Below are 24,777 nucleotides of genomic sequence, written 5' to 3'. Positions count from 1 at the left end.
TTTTCGCTAATTGTAACATTTTTTCATCAAAATATTGACTTGCGAATCGCCGTTTGACTTGCAAATAGTCATTTGTCCCAAACTCGTACAAGTGGCCTGAGCAGCCTCACACACCATTCACAGTCAGAGTGCCATTGTTTATCAGTGAGTGATAAATTAGACACACGTGCAACTCTTGGGTATCTTTATTGAGGAAACGTTTCGCCACACAGTGGCTTCATCAGTCTAATTCATCAACGTGTCGGTTCTCTGAACCATTCACCTACATCAGTGCGTGAGCACAATCCCACATGTTCATACGATACATTTTGTAATATTCCAATCATTTTAGTGCTTGCAACTGTTAAATAAGGCCACCATGGGCCCAAAGAAAGCTAGTGCCAGCCCTTTGGTAGAGAAGTTGACAAACACAAAAGAATTAGAGAAAAAGATTGTAGAAAAATACGAAAGTAGTGGTGGTAGTGATAGTGATGGTGGTAGTGGTTGTGATGGTGGTAGAGGGTGGTAGTGATGGCAGTAAAGGGTGGTAGTGATTGTGGTAGAGGGTGGTAGTAGTTGTGAGGGTGGTAGTGATTGTGCTGGTGGTAGAGGGTGGTAGTGGTTGTGATGGTGATGGTGGTAGTGATGGTGATAGTAGTGATGGTGATAGTAGTGGTGGTAGTGGTTGTGATGATGGTAGAGGGTGGTAGTGATGGTGGTGGAAGTGGTTGTGATGGTGGTAAAGGGTGCAAGTAATGGAGATTTGTGCAATGTGCAGTAGGATGGAAAGATTTGTGGAGGGACATCACCCTAACAAAGCTGTTCCAAGCCGTGTCGGCAACACGTACAGTGACAATGTCTTGTAAATTTTAAAGAGATGCCAGAAACAGAGCTCTCTGGACAGATATTTAGTGCTACAGGGGTGCAGTGACTCTCAAGCTGGTCCTAGTGGCATTAAAAACAAAGAAGGGAAGTAATCCCAGAAAAAGACTTGGTACCTGAAGTGTTTATGGAAGTGGATTACCCTTCCAAACAGTAATTTCTCCATTCTCTCCCCTCCTCGCATCTTCCATACACCAAGAAGAATCTTCAACAAAAGTAAGTGTCATGTTATTATTGTTTTATTCTTCATGTATCATTGTTTTCTGTGTATGTACATCTATATTTCATGTAAAAAATTATTTTGTTTTAATATTTTTGGGTGTCTGGAATGGATTAATTGGATTTACATTATTTCTTATGGGGAAATGGTTTCGCAAATTGTCAATTTCACCATTAGTCACACTCTCTGGAATGGATTAATTACGAAAAACGAGGGTCCACTGTACTTGGTTTGTTTACCTTTACACTTACTTTCGTCTGTCTGTACTCAGTCATAAAATTTTCTCACCACTTGGCCAAGCACAGACATTAATAGGTAATAACTCGTTTTACTGTAGGTAGTAGGTTGGTAGACAGCAACCGCCCAGGGAGGTACTACCATCCTGCCAAGTGAGTGTAAAACAGAAGCCTGTAATTGTTTTACACGATGGTAGGATTGCTGGTGTCTTTTTTTCTGTCTCATGAACATGCAAGGTTTCAGGTACATCTTGCTACTTCTACTTACACTTAGGTCACACTACACATACATGTACAAGCATATAGTATATACACACCCCTCTGAGTTTTTTCTATTTTCTTACTAGTTCTTGTTCTTGTTTATTTCCTCTTACCTCCATGGGGAAGTGGAACAGAATTCTTCCTCCGTAAGCCATGCGTGTTGTAAGAAGCGACTAAAATGCCGGGAGCAAGGGGCTAGTAACCCCTTCTCCCGTATAAATTACTAAATTTAAAAAGAGAAACTTTTGTTTTTCTTTTTGGGCCACCCTGCCTTGGTGGGATACGGCCGGTTTGTTGAAAAAAAAAAAAATATACATAACATTCCATGGATTACAGGCGAGGTATATGAATACTAGTTTGCATTGCAAACTATTAGACAGACTGGTTCCAAATTTGAACAGTAAAATTAGTTTTGCAAAATCAGGACATAGAGAAGATGGTACAAAATACTTCCAGTGAAAAGAAGCAAAATAAACACAGTACATTACTGGATAACTCATCAAATATATATAGATAAAATACAGTGGAACCTTGGTTTTCGTCGAATTTGGTGTTCGATGACTTTTTTCATCAAAATACTGGCCCAGTTTTCATTCATCACCTTGGTTTTCATCCACCATACCAAATGTGTCCGCGCGCCCGCACCCACACAAAGCATCCCACGCATGCATTCTGAGTAAGTCTGGCTTTGTTTCTTGTTGAGTGAGCATTACTCTCCGCATTCATATGAAACATTTCATAATAATCGATTGTTTTTTGTGCTTGTTTATTGAGTGCGACTGCTAAATAAGCCACCATAAGGCCAAAGAAAGTTTCGAGTACCAGCCCTTTGATAAAGGTGAGAAACATGATAGAATTCAAGAAAGAACTTGTAGAAAAGTACGAAAGTGGCATACACGTGGTCAATCTTGCCAGGATGTATGGGAAGTCCTCAGACTCTCTGGAATGAATTAAAAACGAAAAACCAGGGTTCCACTGTATTAACAGAATTACTAATAAAATCCAGTCTTCTAAAAGGAACGTAAAAAAGTTCGTCAAGGCAGTTCCTGATCCACTGTGATGCTTGTATAAGGCTGCATATATTAAGAACCAACAGCATGGCTTACCAGACCATCAACCAGGAGGTCTGGTCCAAGACAGTGCTGTTGAGGCAATGATCACCTGAACTATCAACCATATTTATTAACTATTCTTGGTTACAATAGAAACTTACACAACTTATAAGAATACAATAAACAAGCAAATAATAATAAACCATCACATAGCAAGCAATCTGTTAATACATTTCTGCTCCAACATGGATGAAAAATTACAGCACATTTTCAGTGAATATGCCATAAAAAAAAATCTGTTTTCACAATGAAGTATGTGTAGGGGAAAATGTAACGTATGCCAGTCTTTCTCCTCTGTCTCAGAGTGAGCCTCAGGGTCACTCAATTGTCTTACAGGTTAGTGAGTAGAAGCATGCAAGCTAGTGGGCGAGTATGTGCAACCTAATAAGTGAAGACAGGGTACTGAGTGAAGAAGGGTGAGAAGCTCTGAAAGAAGGGGTGAGAGTGACCCATGGATGCATGATACTGCTGTCCCTTGTTCCCTTCACCCACTGTACCTCCCATGTGGAGCATATGGACAAATGGGCACTACTGTGGGCATGAGTAGAGACAGGTGGGTGAGGATATGAAGGTTAGGGAGAGTTTGGGGAGAGGTGGGTGCAAGGTCCTTGAAAGCGTGGTGGTGGAGAGCAGGGGGGAGCATGGAGGGTGAGTATGAGTGAAGGGCAACTGTGGGCCTGGAAGTGAGACTACGCATCTAATACCATACTTTACCTACCTACCTGGACTCTTTCTGGAGGCTGTTCCAAGGGTCAGTGCCCCCATGGGTCAATGCCCAGTCCTTGACCTTGTGCTACATTCATACGCATCTGGTACCATATCTGGGCCATACACCTTTGCCTACACCAACTGCTTATTCATAATCCTCCCACCCCCTTGGTCATACTCCCTCACTGCACACCCAGCAACCTCATCCATACTACCCACAATTTCCACCCATACCTCACACCTTTACCCACACCATTCCAACCAGCAACCACCCCCCACACAACTGCCCCACGGCCACATGCCATCACTCACACCAACCTACCCCCCCACACAATCCACCCATACAATTTTCCCCATAGCTACACCTACACCATTCTCTCAGGAACACATTCCCCCATGACCTCCTTGCCCGACCTTTTACCCTAACACGCCATCCGCACACCCAATCACTTAATCACCCGCCAACCTCATTACTGCCTAGACCACCAACCACTCACTCACCCACCCAATTACCTTTATCCAATCACCACTCATGACACCGACAACCACACTTTTTACCCACCACCCCCCTACATCTTCAAGCTCCACTCCCACACCTTACCCATGCTTTCACAACCCACACACCTAGTCATACCCTAATTACTGCCCACTACTGACCCATCATCCATACCATTGCCCACACTCACCCACATGGTCCCATCACACCACCTCACTGCTTCCAGCCTCTGCCCCCACACTCTTCCACCGCCCAGCATCCTCCACCTAACACCACCAGCCTCCAGTTCCTGTCCCCACCCCTCCACCATTCAATCTCCATTTCCCACCCTTTCAGTCCCCCATACCAAACCTGCTTTAATTCTTCCCATGTACACCCCAACAACTCTTGCCCCTCCTTTATAACCACAATACAGTTGCAAGACAGCCAAACAATAGGGTACCTCTCTTTGCTAGCAGAAATGTGATTGCAAGAACTTTGGCACACATCACCACATCAACTTACAATTAAATTATTATTGCTTTTTACAATTATGAAACCCATAAAAATTTGGTTGGCTTTTTAAGGGGGGAGGAGAGTCTAATGAAGGTAACCCTATTTTTCTCCCTATGTTCTGATGTTCAGTTTACACCCATGTTTTATTACATGCTATTTTCAGAAAAATAACTTTGCATTATCCGACAGTTGACTGTATTTGCTCTGTGGTAAGTCATGTTTTCTTTGGAAATAAATATCTAATTAGTTTGGATAAGTTAAATTTTTTCCCATACAGAAATCTAGAAAAAATAAGGGCACTTACCTGGCATTGCATATATGACATACAAAGGGTTTTTCACCAGTATGAATTCTCTCATGCCTTTCTCTGTGTTCTTTCCTCTTGAACTTTTTTCCACAATGAACACAATCATACTTGCGTATGTGAAAATGATGATCTTCCACATGACGCCGCAGGAGATTTGCATTTGCAAGTGTTACAAGACAAAGCTGACACTGCCGAGCCTGTCAAGAACAAAAACTAATTAATATCAGTTTATATTTTGCTTTTACTGTTTTTAATTTTAGGTTCATTGTATTACCTAAAAACCTGATAACTTATTGATTGCTTTTAACCACTAATATTTAAACAGCCTCTCCTCACTTAGCGATGTACTTGTTTACCGATACCCCGGACTTTCAACGGGCTCTCTAAGCAGTATGCATAAATAATGTATATCAGAGGTGATTTCCTCTATTCTGTTTATTACAATATACAGTACAATACTGTATAAACATTTAAAAATATACCAGAAATGTTATAAATGGTGCAAAGGTGACATTAAAACAATATCAAAGATAGCTGACACGAACCCACTACCATTATAGTATGCTCCTCACTTAGCGACGAATTCGTTTACCGATGTGGTCTTAGCAACGGAACTCTGTTGTTAAGTGAGGAGAGGCTGTATACTATTACAGTGGTACCCCGAACTTAGGCCATAAATCGTTCCAGAAGGCTGTTCGAGTGCCATTACTGAATGAATTTGTTCCCAAAAGGAATAATGTAAATTAGTCTGTTTCAGACCCCCAATAATACACTTATAAAAGCACTTACAATAATACACTTACATAATTGTTCAAGTTGGGAGCTGTACAAAACTGTACCACTGTATTATTATATTCCTAAAAATGAACTGTTCTTCTTAACTTTACGATGATCCATACATAAACTGTAGAAGATTCTACATAACTATGGAGAGTCAATTCATGGCAACTGTTAAACCCAGTTGTAGCTACACAGCTGCCAGGCTACAGTTTATAGCTACAACATGGCTGCCAGGCTACAGTTGTAGCTACACGGCTGCCAGACTACAGTTTATAGCTACAGCATGGCTGCCAGGTTACAGCTGTAGCTACAACATGGCTGTCAAGCTACAGTTGTAACTACAACATGACTGCCAAGCTACAGTTGTAGGTACAACATGATTGTCAGGCTACAGTTGTAGCTACAGGCTGCCAGGCTATAGCTGCAGTTACAACATGGCTGCCAGGCTACAGTTGTAGCTAAAACATGGCTGCCAGGCTACAGTTGTAGCTAAAACATGGCTGCCAGGCTACAGCTGTAGCTACAACATGGCTGCCAGGCTACAGCTGTAGCTACAACATGGCTGCCAGACTACAGTTGTAGCTACAAAATGAATGCCAGGCTACAGTTGTAGCTAAAACATGGCTGCAAGGCTACAGTTACAGCTACAACATGGTTGCCAGGCTACAGTTACAGCTACAACAGGGTTGCCAGGCTACAGTTACAGCTACAACAGGGTTGCCAGGCTACAGTTACAGCTACAACATGGTTGCCAGGCTACAGTTACAGCTACAACATGGCTATCTGGCTACATTAGTGGAAAGGCTGTGCAAAGTTTTCTCTGCCTCAACATAGCTATTTTGTTTCTTGCATTTTATTATGTATTAATAATGAAGTAAAATGTTACTCTAACATTAAAATTAAGTTTCATTCACATTCAAGGGAAAAATAGCTAATAGATTTTTCCACATAATTCCTTATCAGTGAAATTTCAAAAGACTATGAAGTTCCAGTACCTCATGTAAGTTAAAGCTATGAATACTGCAGGACACTAAGTCTTAATCTTTCTCAGTTTGTAATTATCATGGCTGACTCCACTCTAAGATGATGAAAGTTTTCCTTTAGATCACATATAGGATTTTATGGTCACTTTCAATTTATTAGTTTTAACTTTACTTTAACCTCTGACACCACTTTATTGTGGTGCAACAAAACTATCAATAAACAATACACAAATAAACCACTTAGGAGACTGAAATTTATGACTACGTTTTGGTCTGACAAGGGTTCAAGTCAGACCAAATTGTAGTCGTGAGTTTCAGTCTCCTAAGTGTGAGTTATTTGAGTACTGCTGCAGCCATGGTGTTGTGACTTTTTATTCTTTATCAATGAACAAGTTCTCCTAAGAGAGTGTAACACATTAAGTAAGTTTGTTAGGTTCTTCACTTGAATCAAATGGTACATGTGTGTACTTCAGTGGCTCTCTTCATAACTCTCTTCATAGTTTATAAACTGATACAATAACTTCAAACAGTTTTTCACTCAGCACTACATTTTACCAGTGTTGCAACTATATAGGTTAATCTGTGTTTATTATAATAATAAGAGAAAAGCCAAGAATAATACTGTTGGATAAAGGCTCATAGCACTGCTCTAACAGCCCTGAGAGTACTACATTAGTTAGCCATAACAACACAACTTACAGGAATTATTAAGCATGACAGTGTTTTCAAATTCTATCCATTCCCTGCATCTGCTAACTACTGTACCTAAGAATATTTTATAAATGTGAACTTATTTTAGACCCTTCTTTCTTCATTTATGAATTTCCAATTATTGTTCAAATAATCATTATTATATATTTTAAACTTATTGTGTGTATTTTTTATATGAAGTTTTATGTTCTCCATGATGGTGCCCTCACCTTCCTGGCCGATGCTTGCATCATCACTACTGTCTCCCAGGAAGCATGGAAAGATATCGTAGGATGAAAAAGGTTAAAGCTATTGAGAACACTATCTGGTCTTTTATAATAATGTTAGTGATCACAGCAGAATAGTACCAAAACACACTAGCAAATATCTAAACACCAGTACAGGAATTAAAAACTGGAATACAGTACTTTACGTGAACTACAAAAACAAATTAGTTACATAGTTTTTAATCATACATTTTCTCACAACATACATCTTCATCATGACTTCTCTATTATCCTCCACGAGGTCAACTTAATTATATCACCATACACTTCTCATCAACTTCTAGTCTGAATCATTAAAACACATTATCATTCTCTAGTGTGTTCATTCTTTTACTACCAATAAGTTGATCTGGTTGTCTAGTGTTGCAACAGCGTTTCACATTCACACATCAGCTCCTCGTAAAGTCCTTTAACCACATCTTTCTGATTTACTCTTATCAACACACCTTAACCAATCATAAGTTAATAAAGAGTCCTTATTATCTCTCTGCTTCAGTTATTATTATGTTGTTCATATGCCTTTAACACATTCCACTGTAATGTAGATCTACTTCTTAACACAAAACATAATCTATTCTTTCCGAGCACAGTTACCTAATTGTGAAGAATAGAAATAAGGGACATGAAAACTCAGGCATTTTGATATGAATACTAAAATTTCTCAAACATTTCATAGCCGCTTAATATTTCTCAGTTATACACCACACACACTCAGTCCTTCAGATAAAGTTTTTGAAATGTTTCTCTCTCAAAATGCTCACCACTGTTTCAATATCAAAAACCATTTTTCTCCCAAATGTTTATTTAATTGTAGTACGTAAGTATCTATTTTTTACTACTATCTAATGGAGTATAATTTCAGAATTAGAACACACCTAATTTTATATTAAAATATATTAGTTATTCCCAGAAAATTTATCAGCAATACCCACATTACATTCAAAACACTATCTCACCTATTTTTATAATTGAAAACTTTACATCTGTATCATTTATCCCTGAATTTATTTCATTTTCCTTTACTGAACTATAAGCCAGATTATTCGACACATTCATTTGCTTATATCAATACGTTCTAATACCAAGCGGCTCACCGGGACAAAGTCACCTACATTAATTTGAGTATGATACTATTAGTCCTGGGTACCTGTCTACCCATGGCCACTATAGATAGTGGTGGAGAGGTAAATATACTTAAATTTGTGTATCGAGTTCTAAATTAATATGGAAGCTACAATAGTCACATTCCCCCACACACGAAAGTATTCACCTATTCTGTGGTTATTGTTAAGGTAAAATAAGGTCTAGGTATTCTGCCATAGCTGGAAGGGTCCACTCACCCCTAGACAGTTAAAGTGTCAGAAACAGTTATTAGCATTCAATAAGATAGAGATAAATAGGGGTAAGGAGGCAGCATCAGTGCACAGCCATGGAAAGACTGTATAGGTTCCCTACACACACACACACACACACACACACACACACACACACACAGCGAGTCATGGTATGTGGCGAGGTGTCAGAGTGGGCACCTGTCACCAGCGGGGTCCCAAAGGGGTCGGTCCTAGGACCAGTGCTGTTTCTGGTCTTTGTGAACGACACGACGGAAGGAATAGACTCCGAAGTGTCCCTGTTTGCAGATGACGTGAAGTTGATGAGAAAAATTCATTCGATCAAAGACCAGGCAGAACTACAAAGGGATCTGGACAGGCTGCAGATCTGGTTCAGAAATTGGCTCCTGGAGTTCAACCCCACCAAGTGCAAGGTCATGAAGATTGGGGAAGGGCAAAGAAGACCGCAGACGGAGTACAGTCTAGGGGGTCAGAGATTACAAACCTCGCTCAAGGAAAAAGATCTTGGGGTTAGTATAACACCAGGCACATCTCCTGAAGTGCACATCAACCAAATAGCTGCTGCAGCATATGGGCGCCAAGCAAACCTCAGAACAGCATTCCGACATCTTAATAAGGAATCGTTCAGGACCCTGTACACCGTCTACGTTAGGCCCATATTGGAGTATGCGGCACCAGTTTGGAACCCACACTTAGCCAAGCACGTAAAGAAACTAGAGAAAGTGCAAAGGTTTGCAACAAGACTAGTCCCAGAGCTAAGAGGTATGTCCTACGAGGAGAGGTTAAGGGAAATCAACCTGACGAGACTAGAGGACAGGAGAGATAGGGGGGACATGATAACGACACACAAAATACTGAGAGGAATTGACAAGGTGGACAAAGACAGGATGTTCCAGAGATGGGACACAGCAACAAGGGGACACAGTTGGAAGTTGAAGACACAGATAAATCACAGGGATGTTAGGAAGTATTTCTACAGCCACAGAGTAGTCAGGAAGTGGAATAGTTTGGGAAGCAATGTAGTGGAGGCAGAATCCATACATAGCTTTAAGCAGAGGTATGATAGAGCTCACGGTTCAGGGAGTGACCTAGTAGTGACCAGTGAAGAGGCGGGGCCAGGAGCTTGGACTCAACCCCTGCAACCTCAACTAGGTGAGTACACACTACACACTGCACACACACACACACACACACACACACACACACACACACACACACACACACACACACACACACACACACACACACTACACACTACACACTACACACAAAAAGTTCCACACAAGAGATCAGTGCAAAAGTTGAAGGACCAGGCAGGTATAACAGGGAAGGCACTACAATGGATCAGAAAATACCTGACAGGAAGGCAACAGCAAGTCATGGTAAGTGACAAGGTGTTGGAGTGGGCTCCTGTGACAAGCAGAGTTCCACAGGGGTCAGTTCTAGGACCAGTGCCGTTTCTGGTACTGTATATGTGAATGACATGATGGAAGGAAGAGACTCATAAGTGTCTCTGTTTCCAGACGATGTGAAGTTAATGAGGAGATTTCAATCGGAGGAGGACCAGGCAGGACTACAAAGGGATCTGGATAGGCTACAGGCCTGATCTAGCAACTGGTTCCTGGAGTTCAACCCTGCCAAGTGCAAAGTCATGAAGATCAGGGAAGGGCAAAGAAGACAGCAGACAGAATACAGCCTAGGGGGCCAAAGACTACAAGCCTCAACTCAAGGAAAAGGATCTTGGGGTGAGTATAATATCAAACATATCTCCTGAGGCATACATCAACCAAATAACTGCTGCAGGATATGGGCGACTAGCAAACCTAAGAATACCTTTCTGGCATCTCAGTAAGGAGTCATTCAGGACTCTGTACACCGTATACATCAGTCCTATATTAGAGTATGCAGCACCATTTGGAACCCACACCTGGGCAAGCAAGTCAGGAAATTAAGAAAATGCAAAGGTTTGCAACAAGACTAGTCCCGGAGCTAAGGGGCATGTCCAACGAGGAGAGGTTAAGGGAAACTGACCTTATGACACTGGAGGACAGGGGGGGGACATGATAACATATAAAATATTGAGAGGAATCGACAAGATGGACAGAGATAAGATGTTCCAGAGATGGGACACAACAAGAAGGGGTCACACTTGGAAGTTGAAGATTCAGATGAGTCACACAGATGTTTGAAAGTATTTCTTTAGTCACAGAGTTGTCAGAAAGTGGAACAGTCTGGAAAGTGAGGTGGAGGCAGGATCCATACATAGCTTTAAGAAGAGGTATGATAAAGCTCACAGAGCAGGGAGTGAGTGGCCCAGTAGCGACCAGTGAAGATGCGGGGAGACGGACATGGGCACACACACACACACACACACACACACGAGCTTTACATATCATGGTAACTAATGAGAAAAAAATAAAGGGGGATCCAAGAGAGTAGGACAAAGAGTCAAGGGAACTGAGGAAGAGTAGTCTGGGAAGGAAGAATAGACAGCAGAGCTCAGGAAAAGGGAATAAGAGTGGGAAAGAAGGCTAGTTGAGTTTAACAATAAAATGGAGAGGATGGCAGCTCTCTGAAAATGCTGAAATGGGATATACAGCTGAAGAGCAGAATGGGCATGGCATCAGGAACAGGAATATCAGCAACCAGTGAGGGGACCGAAGGAAGGGAAGGAGACAAGTCATACGCAGAGGCCCCATCAGACCACTTGGGGGCCTGAGAAGTCGAGGAGGGAAAGTGGCTTGAAAATGGTTAAAGGGACAGCAGATAGATAGTGGATTGAAGGAAGGGAAGGAGACAGGTCACAGAGATGATAACAGGTGAGATCCTCCCATCTGGGGGGGGGAGAGAGAGAAAGAGAGAGAGAGAGAGAGAGAGAGAGAGAGAGAGAGAGAGAGAGAGAGAGAGAGAGAGAGAGAGAGAGAGAGAGAGAGAGAGAGAGAGAGAGAGAGAGAGGGAGGGAGGGAGGGAGGGAGGGAGGGAGAGGGAGAGGGAGAGAGAGAGAGAGAGAGAGAGAGAGAGAGAGAGAGAGAGAGAGAGAGAGAGAGGGAGAGGGAGAGGGACGGGACGAGAGAGAGAGAGGGAGAGAGAGAGAGGGAGAGAGAGGGAGGGAGAGAGAGGGAGGGAGAGAGAGAGGGAGAGAGAGAGGGAGAGAGAGAGGGAGAGAGAGAGGGAGAGAGGGAGAGAGAGAGGGAGAGAGAGAGGGAGGGAGAGAGGGAGGGAGGGAGAGAGAGAGGGAGAGAGGGAGGGAGGGAGGGAGGGAGGGAGGGAGGGAGGGAGAGAGGGAGAGAGGGAGAGAGGGAAGGAAGGAAGGAAGGAAGGAAGGAAGGAAGGAAGGGACAGGATGAACCAGCCAGGCTGGACCTCATATTTACCTTGAGTAGTTCAGACATTGAGGACATCACATGTGAAAGGCCCCTTGGAGCTAGTGATCACGTGGTCCTGAGCTTCGAATACATTGTAGAGTTAGAAGTGGAGAGTGGCACAGCACGAGTAGGATGGGAGAAGCCAAACTACAAAAGAGGGGACTACACGGGTATGAGGTACAGTGGGAGAGAGAACTGGTGGGAAAAACAGCAAATGAAATGATGGAATATGTGACCACAAAATGCAACAAGGCAGAGGAGAAGTTCATACCTAAGGGCAACAGAAATAATGGGACGACCTGAACGAGCCCTTGGTTCACCCAAAGGTGTAGAGAGGCTAAAACTAAGTGCACTAGAGAATGGAAAAAGTAAAGATGACAAAGGACCCAGGAAAATAAGGAGATTAGCCAAGAGCCAGAAATGAATATGCATGGATAAGAAGGAAGACCCAGTGGCAACACGTGAATGATGGCATTGAAAGCCAAATCTGACCTAAAGCTGTTGTACAGCCACATCAGGAGGAAAACAAGTTGTCGATCAGGTAATCAGGGTGAGGAAAGAAGGAGATTTAAGGAAGTATTTTCAATGGAGACAGAAAGGAACTCCAGCAAACCGGGATGGAAGGGTACACCAACAAGTTTTGGACACACTACACACAACCAAGGAAGTAGAGATACACAAATAACCCGCACATAAAAGAGAGAAGCTTACGACGACGTTTCGGTCCGACTTGGACCATTTACAAAGTCACACTGACTTTGTAAATGGTCCAAGTCGGACCAAAACGTCGTTGTAAGCTTCTCTCTTTTATGTGCGGGTTATTTGTGTATCATTCCAGTCACGGTATTGTGCCTTTTTTTGTTATTTAACGAAGTAGAGAGGTTGCTAAGGAAGCTAGATACCTCAAAGGTGGCAGGATCAGACAACATCTCTTCGTGGGTCCTGAAAGTGTGTGTCACTAACAACAATCTTCAATACACTTATCAAAACAGGGCAACTACCTGAGGTATGGAATACAGTGAATGTAGTCCCTATCTTTAAAAAAGGAGACAGGAAGGTAGCATTAAACTACAGATCAGTGTCAGTGACATGTATAATAAGCAAAGTCATGGAGAAGCTTATCAGGAAAAGACTGGTGGAGCACCTAGAAAGGAATGAGCTTATACACAATAACCAGCACAGTTTCAGGAAGGGGAAATCCTGTGTCACAAACCTACTGGAGTATTATGACAAGGTGACAGAAGGCAGGCAGGAGAGAGTGGGGTGGATAGACTGCATTTTCTTGGACTATAAGAAGGCTTTCAACACAGTTCCAAACAAGAGATTAGTACAAAAGCTAGAGCAGCAGGCAGGAATAACAGTAGAGTAACTGCAATGGATGAGAGAATATTCATTTGGCAGGAAGGAAAAAGAGTGATGGTACATGATGAGGTATCAGAGTGGGTACTAGTGATGAGCAGGGCTCCACAAGGGTCAATCGTGGGGCCAGTGCTGTTTCTCGTATATGTGAATGATATGATGGAAGATGTAGATTCAGAGGTGTCCATGTTTGCAGGCGATGTGAAGCTAATGCGGAGAATTGAAGTGGATGAGGATCAGGTAAAACTACAAGAGGATCAGGGCAGGCTGCAGGCCTGGTCCAGCAACTGGCTCCTGGAGTTTTACCTCACCAAATGCAAAGTCATGAAGACTGGGGAAGGTCAAAGAAGACTGCAGACAGAGTAGCAGGCCAAAGACTGCAAACCTCACTCAAGGAAAAGGATCTTGGGGTAAGTATAATACTGAGCACATCTTGAGGCATACGTCAACCAAATAACTACTAGAGCATAAGGGTGCCTGGCAAACCTAAGAACAGTATTCTGACACCTGAGCAAGAATCATTAGACTCTGTACACCATATACATGAAGCCCATATTGGAGTATGCAGCACCAGTATGGAACCCCACACCTGGTCAAGTATGTCAAGAAATTAGAGCAGTGCAAAGGTTTGCTGCAAGACTAGTCCTGGAGCTAAGGGGTATGTCCAACAAGGAGAGGTTAAAGGAAATCAACCTGATGCCACTTGAAGTCAGGAGGGATGGGGGAATATGATGACAGCATATGAAATATTGAGAGGAATTGACAAGGTGGAGAGGGACAGGATGTTTCAGAGATGGGACAGAGTAACAAGGGGTCACAACTGGATGTTAGGAAGTATTTCTTCAGTGACAGAGTTGTCAGGAAGTAGAACAATCTGGAGAGTGATATAGTGGAGGCAGGATCCATACACAGCTTTAAGAAGAGATATGATAAAGCTCATGCAGCAGGGAGAGTGTGGACCTAGCAGCGACCAGCGAAGAAGCAGGGCCAGGAGCTGTGAATCGACCCCTGGAACCACAGATAGGTGAGTACACACACACACACACACATACATACATATGCATGCACACACACATACAAAAAAAAAAAAAATCTGCTACCCTTAACAATTTAGGTCAATGGACAGGTATGCAACATTTGGATACTTTATTTAGACAATGTTTCATTAAGTAGGAGTTTTATATATTTTTTCATTCATTTTAAGGGCTAAACCCATGTTGGTCATTCAGTCCAAGATGTGGTGAGGCTTGATCCTCCTCCCACTGAGTGAGAGACAGATGCACTTCCCACATGTATAATCCTGGCAAGGCTCACTAGTTAGGAACTTTATCAGAACTCATTATGTCAACTGTACCACGGAGGCATGATAGAACTCCCGGCAACACAATGTAGCCTAAATACCCAAATATAGAAAATCTGTTCATTACCTAAATTGACTGACAGTATATATATACATTCATACACTCAGACCCTTAACACAAACGGTCACTATGCCCTGTCTTCTGAAATAATGCTCCATTCATGTGGTCCTTGTTAATCCATCCAATTACTACACAAACATCCCACAAATGCCCAGATGTTTGCCAAACAATTCTCACTAATTAAAACATTCACAGTATCTGCAATAATATAAAACATAACTGCTTCGTGATCATTCTGTGACACATGATACATCAAAATAAGTAATTACAGCCTCTCCTCACTTAGCGATGTACTCGTTTACTGATGACTAGGACTTACGATGGGCTCTCTGACCAATATGCACACCTCTATTCTGTTTATTACCATATACAGTAAACTACTGTATAAGGTAAAAATACATATGGTATAAACCAAAAATACATATACCAAAAATTTTATAAATGGTGCAAAGGTGACATTAAAACAATATCAAAGGGACACAAACCCACTACCATTATAGTATGCTCCTCCTAAGACTGTGTTTACCAATGCAGTCTTAAGAACGGAGCTTCGTTGTTAAGTGAGGAGAGGCTGTATATAGAAAATTAATAAGTGGTACAGTATCTGTATACCATTAACCATTTAACAACCTCTTGCAGTTCCAACTTAGTACCACATTCAATATTTGCAATAGCATGTTTAAATGTCACATTCATAAGGTCAATACTAGTAAGAAGTAAAGACTGAAAAATGTCTACCTGAGATACTATATGAAGATCACATTGGACACTGCAGAGTACAGTACAGTACCTGCAATACCTGCCAGAGTAGAATATAACATACAGCACACAGACTTGCCAGGCTTCACTTGCTATCACTACAGTTTAGATGTTACTCTTTGAAGCTGAGCCTCACAAAAGAGCAAAGGAGCACTGCAGGTCTGCTGGCTCATGGTAGGCAGGCCCTACTCAAGCTCAAATATTATAATTAATAATTTACAAAATCATTGGATGAATCTTATTAGACCCAGCCAACTGAGTGGTTAACACACAGGCCTGTGAGTTTCCTCACTTGCCATGGATTCAAGTCCCACCCATTCCACAAATTACAATTCATATATATATTAGTCTAACCTACTGGTATTTTTAACCCTTTGAGGGTCTGTGCCGTAGATCTACGGCTTTACGTTGAGGGTCCAAACCGTAGATCTAGGTCATGAGCTCAGCTCACTCTGATAAGCTGTGAGTGGTAAATTTGGGCCTAGATATGAGAGAATGCATCTATGTGGTATGTGCACCACATAAAACAAATCCTGCAGCACATAATGCATAATGAGAGAAAAAACTGAGACTGTAATTTTCGATTAAAACTGTAATTTTCGATTAAAACAGTGACTTTGCAGTGTTTTTTCCTATGTTTTTTATAGTTGTATTTGCGATTTCTTGGTATTATTTGATAGAATGGAAGATATATTACAGAAATAGATATGATTTTGATTGGTTTTAATATTGGAACTGGCTTGAAACTGAGCTCAAAGTAGCAGAAATATTAAATTTTTGCTGATGTTCAAGAGTAAACATATGACCTCACACGTCTAATACACGCCTGCTGGTGGGTCTAATATACGTTCACAAATGTAGTGATATTATTTATACAATTACACAATATTGCATAACAGTAAATCTTCTATTTTTTGGTTCGAATAAAAATTCATTATGTGAATAAAAAATCAAAATGGAATTCATTAGTAAAGCCTGAAAACATAACTAATGAACAGAGGAAATGTTAGTTTAGTGCCAGGAATGCCTGCATTGTTTATTCTGGACCCTATTTTGAAACTGGAGTATTTTGAACTCTGCATTAAATTCGCCAAATTACCAATTTCCAATCACTTTATTTTGTAGTTGAAACAGTTGACTTGGTGAATTCTTGTGCTCAATCGATAGAATAGAAGTAATATTAGTGAAATAGCTAAGACTTTGGTCGACTGGAATAATGTAATTGGCCTAAAATGGGACTCAAAGTCGGCAAAATTGCTGATGCGTAAATATCGCTGACACATCAAAATTCACGAGAGCATAATTTCGTAAATTTTCCATCAAATTTCATACTTTTTGTTTTATTACCTTCAGAAAAAGATTCTCTACCATTTCATAAGAAAAAATAAAATTATTTTTTGAAAATTCTTAGACACATGCACACTTTGAAATTTGGCCTCTGGACCCTGAAAGGGTTAAAGATACCTGAGATATTAGCTACAATGATGCTATTTGATACTACTATATTATGTACTGTACTGCACTGGATCAAACTCCAATTTAAGAATGTGATTGGATTATGGGGTAATAGCCCACACATTACCAGGATGATGGCCTCACAAAACCTTAATCTGGCCCTTCACTGATTACAATTTCTATAACCATGAAAAATATATGATCTCTTACCTGGGATATTGGAGTGAGTAATGGAGGTCCATTAGGGTTGTCAAGAGAGGAGGCCATGGTGGTGAGTGGTACGTGGACACCATCGCCACCACTGCCAGCTAGTTCCCCTTCATCCTCTTCCTGAGGTTCATTTCAATCATTAGTAAAGCCAAAAAAATTTTAATGTAAAAACAATAAAACTTTTTTAAATCTATCATCAATTATTCATCATTCACTTGAGTATATAAAAAATATATATTTTCCTCATTATGATGTCACAGAAACATCTATTTGTTAATTTAAATAAATTTCATGGGTAGTGAAAATATAGGCAAATTTTAATTTAATGATTGATATGACAAAAAAATTTTCATTAAATAAATTATGCTAAAAAACAATGCTTTACTCTTCTCTAGCACAGATATTATATTATATATCAAAACAAAATAAAATGTTAAGCAAAAAAATAATGACACTCTTAATTATGGCAGACTAGCTATGCAGTCTAGATTTACAGTATTAAGGTTAGCCAGGAATGATAACAATTAGAAGCAGAAGAGTCACTCTCAGGCAAGACTCTATATAATATGTAAAAAAAAAAAAAAAAAAAAAAAAAAAAAAATGCAAGGAAAAAAAGCATGCAAAAATTATTGCATCAAACCTTTTCAAATTACCAGTGGCAATTTACAAAGGGAATTTCAAGTGCCATCTTTTTCAACACTAGATCTACCAAATATGTATGAAAATCTTCTACAAAACTATGTACAGTAGTTTCATTCATGCAATTCAAAGAATACCATCAACATTTTGCAACTGTCTAAATCAGGAAAACCACTAACAAATTAACCAATACAAAGGACATGCAACATTGGGAACTAGTGTCACTAATAACTAATCACTCCTCTCAACAAACTCATGCACATTACTTGTGCTCATGCTGATTATGATGTTGAAAACATTGTGCTTACTAAGCAGATGCAGGTTCCCACAGACCTTGATAATGGCACTAACTTTGCTGCCACAAAATCAGATAAACACTGAAACTCAACAATAAATATGAATAATGACACGTGTTGCAGTACAAGGTTATTATTGAGACAATGTTTCACTCTGTTGGAGTTTTATCAAGTTATATCAGATAAAGCTCTAATCTAGGGCTTTATCAAGTTATATCTGATGAAGATCTAATCTAGAGCTTCATCAAGTTATACCTGGTAAAGATCTAATCTAGAGCTTTATCATTATATATCAAGTTCTACTGATAAAGCTCTAACAGAGTGAGAAGTTATCCCAGTAAAAGCTTCTGTTATAACGTGTCCTTTCATCAGAATTATCAGCAGGTGCACCATTTGCATAAAGCTAAAAATATATTTCTTTAAAAAGAGTAACAAAGAATATAAATTATCTCACACAAGGAATTGTCTCAAAATTTTTTACTCTATATTAGGAGATAATTTATACACTACACTTTTTTTAGTCACAAGGAATTCTAATAAGTGCTCAAGGTCTGGTGAACTAAACTGCTATTTACAGTAGCATACCTGATGATACTTAATTATTTACCTTCTAACCGCCACCTTGAGAAAATAAAATGTGTAATTCATTTAGACATCATATAATAACCAAGTAGTACAGTAAACTATAAGACAAATAATAACTACTGAAATATTATATATTAAGCAAGGAGAACTTTGAAAATAACTTTCTCGCTGATAAACCTAATTTAAGTTCTAAACATTAAAAATCTTATAATAAATTAAGAAGAGAGAAATATCAGTTTTTTATTATTTTTCGCTCAAGGTAATTTTATTAACTAAATTATAATGGATGAACTAATACACTTCCAACACAAGGGCAATGCATAATCTTGAGGAAAGTTACACATAGATTTATAAACTAGACTAGGTTGACACTGCTGAATAAAATGCTTCTTGAAGATTTACAGATTAGATAGTTGCTATACCCGAAGCTTCATACATAATATCCTGGAGATATTTTGCTGAGCTAACATCTGCTGTCTGATCAACTACATAGTCTCTAAGGCATCCACTTCCGCTTAAATCAATATTTGTTCAAACTTACGAAACTTGATTTGCAGAAACAATAAAAAATGTAAGTCAGAAAACCATAGGATTAGTTTATATAATGTGCACTTAAGGTAATTTGAAAAAAAAAATCAAAAGTAATTGCTAATCTTTATTAGAGAAGCTACAAAGCATTTTAGAAAAGTACCAAAAATACTATCCCTTTCAAAATTCAGTATATTTAGAAACTGGAATAACTTTTTTTTTAACGAGTACAAAATCAGAGATTTTATTTCACAATTTTACAAAAAACCTGGAAGGCATAAGGATCACAGTTGTTTTCTAAGGCTGATGTTAGTAACTCTGTATGTTACTACAATTATAATACGAGATTCCTTAAATCATAGTTAAAGTCTCACTCTTAAATGATTTTTTTTTCTTTGAGAATTTGAAATCACTGAGAACCTCATAAGAATCCTGTCAAACATATACACAAGCAAAAATACAAAGAAGTATCACATTCAACATCATCATAATATTAAGTGTCTATACAATACTCACCGGATTTTATGTAATTGACCGAGCAAAAATAAATGAAAAATATAATATTTCTTTTAACTAATTTTAAAGGATTTTATAAGGTATCACAAGTCTAGTATGTATATGAAAAGGATCAATTTTATCACAAAATACAATGCATTAGTGCTGTCTATCTGGGAAAACTGAGAATATTGCAAAAGTTCCAAGAAGCCAAAATGTGAACTGTTGGAAAACGATATGTTTCTAAAGAGGAGTAATGACATAAAACTCAATTTACCAACAGGTGCTTAGTTATTAAAGAAGCAAAACTGCCACCACTAATGAAGGTGTTAAATAAACCTTGTTCTCCCACACCAACACTACACTACTTTTAAAGAACAAAACATTTTTTGGCCCTTATAAATTTCAGCCTACTAAATACAGTAAGATATATATATATATATATATATATATATATATATATATATATATATATATATATATATATATATATATATATATATATATTATATATATATATATATACACACACACACACACACACACACACACACACACACACACACACACACACACACACACACACACACACACACACACACACACACACACATATACACACAGTGGTCCCTCGTTTATCGTCCTTAATCCATTCCTGGAAGTGGGACTATTACCGAAATAGACGATTTTCGAATCAATTTTCCCCGTAAGAAATAATGTAAATACAATTAATCCGTTCCTGACACCCAGAAGTATTAAAACAAAAAAAAATTTTACATGAAATATAGATGCAGTACATAAACAATACAATGGGACATGATGAATGAAACATTAACAGCATAACACTTACCTTTATTGGTGATTCTTCTTAGTGTATGGGAGACTGGAGGAGGAGAGAGATTGGATTAGTTACTGTTTGGAAGGGGAATCCCCTTCCATCAACACCTCAGGTACTACCAAGTCCTTTTCTGGGGTTACTTCTCTTCTCTGTTTCTTAATGCCAGTAGGACCAGCTTGAGAGTCACTGGAGTCCTGTCTTGCAAAAAACCTGTCCAGAGAGCTCTGTTTCTGGCATCTCTTTAAAGCTTCCCTAAAATGGGCCAAGACTTTGTCACTGTACAAGTTGCCGATATGGCTTGCAACATCCTTCTCAGGGTGATGTTTCTCCATAAATCTTTCCATCCTACCCCACATTTCAAAAATCTCCTTAATTTCTGAAGAAGGCCCATTCTTCCATCTCTCTTCCTCCTCCTCTGCAGCAAGATTCTGAGCTGTGATCTGTTGCTGTTCCTGCTGAAGCTCTTGCAGCTCCTCAGTGGTTAGCTCTTCGTTGTGGTCCTCCACCAACTCTTCCACATCCTCCAAACTCACATCCAACCCCATGGAACTCCCCAATGCCACAATAGAGTTCACAACTGACATAGGCTCATCAGGGTAGCCATAAACCCTTCAAAATCCCTCTTGTGGACACAATCTGGCCACAATTTTCTCCAAGCAGCGTTCAAAGTCCTGGCAGTCACTCCCTCCCAAGCCTTACCTATAAGGCTTATGCAATGGAGGATACTGAAGTGTTCTTTCCAAAAATCTCTTAGGATCAAGTGTCTGAGGTCACATACTAATAACATAGAAACATGGAATATACTCTAGAATGAATAAAGTAAGTCATTATGTATGTCACCAGGTGTTGTGTTGTGTTGTTGTTGGGTGCATAAGGGCAACTGAGAGTAAGCCGTCCATAATGGTGGTGAAGCAGCAGCTGAGGCGGCGGTGTTTTCTGTAGTCCTATGTAATTCCAACAACATTGGATGAGTTAGTAAAAATGCTGAATCACTGAAGAAGGCACCCTCTACCACCATCACTACCACCTTCTACCACTATTACAACTGCTACCACCTTCTACCACTATTACAACTGCTACCACCTTCTACTACTATTACAACTGCTACCACCTTCTACCACTATTACAACCGCTACCACCATTGCTACCACCTTCTACTACTATTACAACTGCTACCACCTTCTACCACTATTACAACTGCTACCACCTTCTACCACTATTAAAACTGCTACTACCTTCTACTGCTATTACAACTGCTACCACCATTGCTACCACCTTCTACCACTATTACAACTGCTACCACCTTCTACCACTATTACAACTGCTACTACCTTCTACTACTATTACAACTGCTACCACCATTGCTACCACCTTCTACCACTATAAATAAGAAAAAAGGCACAATACCGTGACTGGAACGATACACAAATAACCCGCACATAAAAGAGAGAAGCTTACCACTATTACAGCTGCTACTGCCTTCTACCACTATTACAACTGCTACCACCTTCTACCACTATTACAACTGCTACCACCTTCTACTACTATTACAACTGCTACCACCATTGCTACCACCTTCTACCACTATTACAGCTGCTACTGCCTTCTACCACTATTACAACTGCTACCACCTTCTACCACTATTACAACTGCTACCATCTACCACTATTACAACTGCTACCACCTTCTACCACTATTACAACTGCTACCACCTACTACTACTATTACAACTGCTACCACCTTCTATCACTATTACAACTGCTACCACCATCACTACCACCTTCTACCACTATAACAACTGCTACCACCATCACTACCACCTTCTACCACTATTACAACTGCTACCACCATCACTACCACCCTCTACCACTATTACAACTACCACCATCACTACCACCCTATACCACCATCAACCACTATCACAACTGCTTCCACTCTACCACCACCACCTTCGTATTTTTCTACAAACTTTTTCTTAAATTATATGTGTTTCTCACATTCTTTACCAAAGGGCTGGCACTAGAAGGTTTCTTTGGAGCCATGTTGACTTATTTTGCAGTTGCAAGCACTAAAACAAATGGAATACAGTATTGTGAAATGTATCGTATGAACTCATGGGATCACCCTCACTCCCTGATAAATAATGGCACACTGGCTGGGAATGGAGTGTGAGGCGGCTCGGGGCTGTGTGTACACGTCCCAGACGAACGACGATTAGTGAGTCAACGGACCATTTGCGAGCCAATGTTTGGACGAAATAACGCGACGATTTCCGAAAAGGACGACTATCGAGCTGGACTATTATCGAAGGACCACTGTGTGTGTGTGTGTGTGTGTGTGTGTGTGTGTGTGTGTGTGTGTGTGTATATGTGTGTTTCTCCTTTCATAAACATATATATATATATATATATATATATATATATATATATATATATATATATATATATATGTATAAGACAGTATGGATAATATGGTGAAAGTATATATTATATATATATATATATAATATATATATACATATATACATATACACACACACACACACACACAGTGGACCCCCGGTTTACAATCAGCTCCCAATGCGACCAATTATGTAAGTGTATTTATGTAAGAGCGTTTGTATGTGTATGTTTGGGGGTCTGAAATGGACTAATCTAATTCACAATATTCCTTATGGGAACAAATTCGGTCAGTACTGGCACCTGAACATACTTCTGGAATGAAATAATATCGTAAACCGGGGGTCCACTGTATATATATAAAGTATATATTTATTTATTTTTATTTTTACAGCATATAATCACTAGGGATGGGACAATACCAAAATTTTAATGGATTCCAATGTCAATATTCAATTTTGGGCCAATACTGGCACCATCAAAATTAGCCAATACCAATACTTTAGCACACCCCTACTGATCATGAGTAATATCCTGGGCTTGCAGTAATAAATCTTGGGGAATTATTTGGGAAAATATGTTACAATTATTTAAGCAAAAGAACTTCACTCTTCCTTTACTGAGTTATACTGTATTGCTCAGTAAACTCCCTAAAGCCTGGCACCCTTAGAGTCAAGGCCTTGCCTGGTTTCTCAAAAATTGGGCAGATAAGATGGACTTTCAAAAATACTGACCTTCTTGACATATTTTACACTTGCTATTTTTTCCTCAATTAATAAACGAATGCTATAGTAATACATGTATATGTATACAAAGTAAATTAACCCTTTGACTGTTTCAGTCGTATATATATGTCTTACGCACCACTGTTTCTGATGTATTTATACACATAAATTCTAGCGGCTTCAAATCAAGCAGGAGAAAGCTGGTAGGCCCACATGTGAGAGAATGGGTCTGTGTGGTCAGTGTGCACCACATAAAAAAAGTCCTGCAGCACGCAGTGCGTAATGAGAAAAAAAAAATCCCTGACCGTTTTTTTGGATGAAAATGCCAACTTTGAGGTGTATTTTCGTATAGTATTTATCGTTGTATTCTCGTTTTCATGGTCTCAGGAGATAAAATGGAAAACATATTACAGAAATAGAGATGATTTTGATTACTTTCACGATGAAAACGACCTTGAAATTGAGCTCAAAGTAGCGGAAATGTTTGATATTTAAAAATGTTCAGGAGTAAAAAAATCACACCACACGTCCAATACACTTCAACTGGGGAGTCTAATATTCTTTCACTAGTGCACTGATATTATTTATACCATTTTTACAATAATGCAGTAGTCTGCATAACAGTAAATTTTGTATTTTTTTTTGTATGAATAAAAAATCAAAATAGAAAGCAATAGTAATATTAGAGGGGCCTAGAGACGTGACTAATGAACAGAGGATATGTTATTTTAGTGCCAAAAATGTCTACATTGTTTATTCTGGACCCTATTTTGAAACTGGCATCTTTTTTAATTTGCGTGAAATTGGCCAAATTGCCAATTTCTGACCACTTTATTGGGTAGTTCAAATCGGTAAATGGGCGGTTTCTTGTACTCAACAGATAGAAAAAATGGAGTTCTAAAGAAATAGCTATTA

General features: G+C 39.5%; 1 protein-coding gene across 5 annotated transcripts in view; it reads right to left on the bottom strand.

The window, feature by feature from the left end:
- LOC128692563 (protein tramtrack, alpha isoform) overlaps nucleotides 1-24,777 on the bottom strand; it is a 397,508-nt gene that overhangs the window by 19,397 nt on the left and 353,334 nt on the right. For all 5 annotated transcript variants that reach the window (XM_053781707.2, XM_070090087.1, XM_053781711.2 and 2 more), the window contains 2 exons: nucleotides 17,358-17,477; nucleotides 4,694-4,893 (listed from right to left, as the gene is read on the bottom strand). In XM_053781707.2, the coding sequence (XP_053637682.2) occupies nucleotides 4,694-4,893; nucleotides 17,358-17,477 (320 nt within the window). The remainder of the gene's footprint in view (nucleotides 1-4,693; nucleotides 4,894-17,357; nucleotides 17,478-24,777) is intronic.

The sequence above is a fragment of the Cherax quadricarinatus genome, chromosome 30, assembly GCF_038502225.1.
Source record: "Cherax quadricarinatus isolate ZL_2023a chromosome 30, ASM3850222v1, whole genome shotgun sequence".
NCBI lineage: Eukaryota > Metazoa > Arthropoda > Malacostraca > Decapoda > Parastacidae > Cherax > Cherax quadricarinatus.
This window is presented reverse-complemented; position numbering and strand designations above follow the sequence as displayed.